General features: G+C 49.0%; 2 protein-coding genes across 2 annotated transcripts in view; both read left to right on the forward strand.

The window, feature by feature from the left end:
• LOC145718806 (uncharacterized) overlaps positions 1 to 3445 on the forward strand; it is a 3659-nt gene extending 214 nt beyond the window's left edge. Inside the window, exons 2-3 of the mRNA XM_081810314.1 lie at positions 79 to 336; positions 650 to 3445. Coding sequence (XP_081666440.1) covers positions 79 to 336; positions 650 to 731 — 340 coding nt within the window. The 3' untranslated portion in view covers positions 732 to 3445. The remainder of the gene's footprint in view (positions 1 to 78; positions 337 to 649) is intronic.
• Positions 1 to 5995, forward strand: part of LOC145718807 (disintegrin and metalloproteinase domain-containing protein 12-like) — a 10354-nt gene extending 4359 nt beyond the window's left edge. Inside the window, exons 2-3 of the mRNA XM_081810315.1 lie at positions 3454 to 3543; positions 4989 to 5995. Coding sequence (XP_081666441.1) covers positions 3454 to 3543; positions 4989 to 5459 — 561 coding nt within the window. The 3' untranslated portion in view covers positions 5460 to 5995. The remainder of the gene's footprint in view (positions 1 to 3453; positions 3544 to 4988) is intronic.
• The last annotated feature ends 88 nt before the right edge of the window (positions 5996 to 6083 follow it).

Genomic DNA, 6083 nt, shown 5'->3' on the forward strand with positions numbered 1-6083 from the left:
CTTCACCATCGTCATCACCATCAGCATCATCATCACCATAATCACCATCACCTTCACCATCGTCATCATCACCATCAGCATCATCACCACCATAATCACCATCATTATCACCACCATAATCACCATCACCTTCACCATCATCATCACCATCAGCATCATCACCACCATAATCACCATCATTATCACCACCATAATCACCATCACCTTCACCATCATCATCATCACCATCAGCATCATCACCACCATCATCACCATCACCTTCACCATCGTCATCACCACCATCAGCATCATCACCACCATAATCACCATCATCATCACCACCATCATCACCATCACCTTCACCATCGTAATCATCACCATCAGCATCATCACCACCATCACCACCACCACCACCACCATCACCATCACCATCACCACCATAACCACCATCACCTTCACCATCGTCATCATCACCATCAGCATCACCACCACCATCATCACCACCACCACCACCACCATCACTACCATCACCACCATCCCCAGCATCCCCATCACCACCACCATCCCACCATTACCGCCCTACCATAACCACTGTCATCCTCATCACCACCATCCCTAATGCCATCATCACTGCCACCACTATCATCCCTACCACCATCATCACTGCCACCCCCACCATCCCTCCCACCAGCAACCCCCTACCACCATCACGTCAGCAAATGTTTGAGTGCCTGAAACTTGCCAGCCACTGATGTGATCCTCAACTTCACCTCCATCGAGGAGGCATTCAGCTTTGGCAGGGTGCTTATTATCTCTCCAGGCGGGATACTGTATCGCAGGGCAGCACTGATTAAATCAAACCCCTTCCTTATGGAGAGCCCTATTTTGCCTGCACGTAGTTCCCAACTATATATATCTGTGTGTAGGGTCCTATTTCATGGATAATTTCTTGGTATTTGAAGAGAACTGTCATTCTCCTCATCCAAAGTCCTTTGTTTCAAGAAATCTCTCAAAGTCATGAGCAAGGTTTTTGCTTCAATTTGCAGTTCTTTAGTTTTGCTTTTCAAACTGCATCTAACAATGTAACAACCCATATCCAGTTTCCAAATTGCCTTGACCAAAACTTTTAGTCAGACCTGGGCTCAGTTCACCTGGGCTCTCTACCCGGCTTCCCAGTACTCAGGCCCTGGAAATATTCGTTACACCTATGCTTCATATTGGCCCACACCCGCCCCCCTCCCCCAAAGAGGGACTCGGTGTATCACCACATCAGCAAGCGAATGGGATCAGAACCACCTTCCCAGCGTACAACTGAGCCCAGCTTCTGCCCCCTTGCTCCTGGATATAATCTCCACTGTTGTCAAGAAGATGCACCTTAGACACCCCAGAGCACAGTGATGAAGAATCTGGGTCTACCGCCCACAACCCAAGAATGACAGGGCTTTTGCAGCATTCTCTAATGGCTTCATTACTCTTTTTTCTTTGGAGACTTAGTGTTCATTGGCTCTGTTGAACTTTTCTATTGAGTACTAAAATAATAAATGTATCAGCAAATGAAGAATTTGTCTCTTCTGATAAATACAGTACTGCGGAAGAAATAGATCCTGGGCAGTTATGAAGGCAAGTGGCTGCTGAAGCCTTCCGTACAGGGCATGGGATTTACATCCACCATAAGGATATCCTGACAACTCACTCATTCATCCCGCTCACAGGATTGGGAAAGCAGCCTTATCTCCTTGTTTAAAGTCAATAGAATGCCAGTAGCCTGCAAATATCTTTTAAACTTAGTTATCTTTCTCACATTATCAATCCCCTTTGAAGTCAAAGCTATTCTGTTTGGCTGCATTTCCATTTGAGCAGCTGCTTATATTATTCGGTGATTTGGTCAGGGGTGGGGGGAGGTAGTTCTCCAAGAATCTTAGGACCCAGTTTTCAGAGAGCTGATTTAACTTAGTAGCTCGGGGAAGTCTGTAATTTGGTTAGTGTGTCATTAGTCGAGCCATTTAGACCTTAATGAGCAGGATGACATTGCTGTATATTTGATGGTACTGGTCAGGAATGCAATCAGTGGACTCCTTTAAAAAAACAAAACAAAACAAAAACCAAGTTCCTAAACTTTATAGGATTATAAGTCCATGAGTTAGAAACCCTTACTGTCATGGAAGTTACAGCTATGACTTCTGGTTGGCACTTTTATCTTATTGTGTATATTATACACTCCGGATGTTTATGAAGTCCTTGAACAAATTTAAAATTTAATAACTTTGGTTGTACATATAATAGGGGCAAATGGTAAACACCAAATGAGAGCATAATTCACAGTCTTATGCAGGGTACGGTTCAGAGATCTAGGATAGTCCTAAATCTTCTTGATTATCAACAAAATGTTATTAATTGCATTTATAATACTAATGATAAGTTCATTTACAGAAGATGGTTTTCAGGAGTAAACGACTACACTCTTAAAATAGTACATGGTTGGCTTCAGTCTAGCTAATAGTATATACATTCTTCTGCTCACGTCATATACTAAATAAAAGGACATTTATAAATTAACACCAAAGACCCTATGAACTCTTCCTTCTGATAATTCAGTTTCTTCTAAAATGTGTAAACTCCAAGTCATTGGGATGTTTTAAAGTACAAGGACTTCCTGAATACAGTAGATAATATGTGTAGACCTTTTGTAGACAGCTAAGCAAAGATGTCCATCCCCTGTAGGGTTTTTTTGTTAGAAAAAAGCAGGTACTTGTAAAGCACAGCTTAAGAAAGGAGGTAATTTTCTCTCATTTCGGAGAGAACAGTGCATCTAATATTTGATCTGTTTAAATCCCTTGCAAATCAGTGGGCACAGCCTACAGACTGCCCAGTGATCTTGGTCCTTGTACTGTGCATTTTAGACCTGACAGGTGCCTTGTCAGGTGAGGCAGCCCACCTGTGCTAGCAGGAGTCTTGGCCACCGCATTTGGTAGGATTGCAGGGAACTGTGGTCCAAACACAACTGATTGGACTTCATTTCCTGCCGGCATGCTCCAGATGAAAAGGGGTCGGTATTTGAAGAGTTACGTTGGTACGCATCTCTGTATATTTTTAAATAAGTAAGTTCAAAGTATGCCAGTGATCCTGATACGGTTCACAGCAATAAGCCCCGCATGCATCCGAGAGCTCCCTGCAGAGCCCCAGCCCACTTGGTTGGATTCAGTAGCCAGCCTCCTTGCGCAGGCTCCCTGGCCCTCCGCGAAAGGCACCGAGGGCTACCGACTCCTGCCGGGGACTCGCCCCATCAGTTCATAAGCACTCACCGGACACCAGAGGCTTCGCTTTCTTACAGATGAAGATACTCTCAGTCAGGCTGGTCTGCAGCTCAAGGGCCAGGCCCTCTGGTTCGTCCTTCGCTTGATGGCCCCTGCCTTTGGTGAGTAGTCGCCCCCTACGACCTATGACCGTGTCCCACGAACCCTCCTCCCCCTGCAGGAATGTCTGAATCTCTGCTGCAACGCCACCACGTGCACGTTGAGGCCCGACGCTGTGTGCGCGCACGGGCTGTGCTGTGAAGACTGCCAGGTGAGTTCTCTTGGCGCCGTGGCCACCCCCGGGTTCAGCGGGTTCCACTCTGAGGCAGGACACATGACTCCTGTGCTGTGAAAACTAGAACCCCTTACAGCACCAGTCAGCATCCCCCCACTGCCTGTTCTTACTGTCACCCGATCTTTGTGAGAAATGCACACTTCAGTGCTGAGTCATCTGTGGTAAGTTACTTATTTGTGGGTTGAAAGCGACCGTGCCAGAATTCTCCGGCTCAGTGTTAAACATGCCCGTGCTGTGCTATTGGAGATGCATGACGTCCCCTCACCCTAATGGGAACACGTGGAGAGCGGGGAGCATCTGCCCACTGGGCTAAGAAACCCTGTGGGCTGCTCCAGGGGTCTTAGGTCAACATCCCCATCTTGACGTCTTCCTAACACAAGGTGCTGGCCGGCCCGGCCCGCCGCGGCACTTTCCTACCTTGCCTATCCTTGCCGCCATGACTGGGTTTACTTGGGCCATTGCAGCGTTGGTCTCATTATTCAGAGCTGAGATCTGACAGACCAGAAGCCTGAGCTTTTGATGCAAAGATTCCAAGGGTAAACTTTATTTCTTTTTTAATTAAGCAATTGATTTTGGCCTTCTGCTGGCAGGAAACTCCCTCTTAGCTCCCCCCACGAGAGCCCGGTGATTCAGAAGTGCTTTGCACCATCTTACACCCGGCTTGAAATATCCCTCCTGCCCTTTTAGCTTGTGATTAACTTCTGGGGGATTGTTCAAGGAAGCTGGCACCCCTGGCACACAGCTGCTGGTGGGGGAGAGTGTTGGGGACAACGGGGGTGGGGGGGTCGCTGGCTGTGCGGCCTCTGACCAGCCACTCTGAGCCTTCGTGTCTTCAACCATGAAATGATGAGGTGTTGGCCAGTGGTTCGGAGCATCTTTTGTTGCTCCCTTGCTTCGCCTCTTCTCTCCTCCCCCCCATGAAGTCCTGCAGACAGGTTTCTAACTCCATGATTTGATGACAAAGTGAAATATTATTGTGACCAGGCCCTTGGGATGATTTTTGTCATCTGGGCCACAGCGGTAACACCGTTAAGTACGCACATCATCATAAAACACGTGACAGTGTTGGCCACCAGAGATCTTCTTCAGAATGAAGGGGCCCATCAGCCAGCACTCCCTTCCCACTCCTCCTCTGGGGGGACAGGTGCCAGCCATCAGCTCGTCCGCTCAGCAGAAAACCCTAATATTGCATGAAATTAAAAAGCAGCTCTTGATTGCACCCCCATAGTGGAAAGGTGAACCCCAGAGCCCAGAGCAAGATTCTGTTTAATGACTCTCTATGTGTCTCTTGCTTTGGAATCCTTGCCCTTTCATGTGGGCTTCATGAGGATGGCCTTGCTCCGTTCTGCCCCCGGGGTGCTGCCGGGAAGCTGCTCCCTGTCTCCCACAGCACACATTCCATAAACAGCCTCTTCTTCCAGCTGAAACCTGCGGGGACAGCATGCAGGGACTCCAGCAACTCCTGTGACCTCCCAGAGTTCTGCACGGGAGCCAGCCCACACTGCCCCGCCAACGTGTACCTGCATGACGGGCACCCTTGTCAGGGGGTGGACGGCTACTGCTACAATGGCATCTGTCAGACCCACGAGCAGCAGTGCGTCACACTCTGGGGACCAGGTAGGTGGCTGCCACCGGAGGGCGCAGAGCAGTGGGGCTGGGGAGCTCGCTCTGTTTCCAGAAGCATCACTCCTGCAGTGCGCCATCGACAAAGCTTCCCTCCATTCAGCGACAGTGAGTGGCTTCCTGGTAGGTCTGGGGCCATGCCGGGCACCAGGCAGGCAAAAACGGTGCTGCCCAGAGCCTGTCCTGAGGGCTCAATGCGGTCCAATGAGGAGGGATGCGTGAGCACCTACTGTGTGGCCAAGGGAGTGACAGGGCAGAATCAGCCATGACTCCTGGTCTCAGATAGCTTAACAGGTAGTTGGGCAGACAGAACCTTCCATCCACTCTGATTATGTGTAAGTGCTTCTTGGTGCTCAAAGAAGGACCCCAACCAAAGCCTGGCGGTGCCAAAGAGAAAGTCACTGCAGACTTGATGCATGAGTAGTCTGTGACCAGGAAGGACAGGGAGAGGTTGCTCCTGACACAAGGAGCAGCAAGCTGGCCCTCGGATGGGAAGGTACAGGGAAGGGACTGCTGCGATGGGCAGCCTGTATACCAGAGCTCAGAGGAAGAACACGGACACAGGTGTCTAAGAGCCTTGAAAGCCATTTTGGTTCTAAAAGCAGAGGGATAGACTTGTGTGTTCCCAAAAAGGTGCCCAGATGGGCAGTTAGTCAGGAAGCAGCTGCTGGGGTAATTAGAGGCTGTCCACTCACTGCTTCCTGTGTAGGGGATGCTGGGCCAGATGCTCAGTATGGCTTTTCCCCTCTAACTCCCAACATTAGAGATAGGGACAATGACTACAGTTTAGAGAAAGTGAAGCTCAAATTCAGAGACTGGAAGTCAGTTTCGTGAGGTTGTGAGGCTGGGATTTGAACCCAGGCCAGTTGACCCAAAGGCAGTGTTATATAACA

Source organism: Leptonychotes weddellii, unplaced genomic scaffold (genome assembly GCF_054177405.1).
Source record: "Leptonychotes weddellii isolate Sample4059 unplaced genomic scaffold, ASM5417740v2 HiC_scaffold_2231, whole genome shotgun sequence".
NCBI classification, from domain to species: Eukaryota; Metazoa; Chordata; class Mammalia; order Carnivora; family Phocidae; genus Leptonychotes; species Leptonychotes weddellii.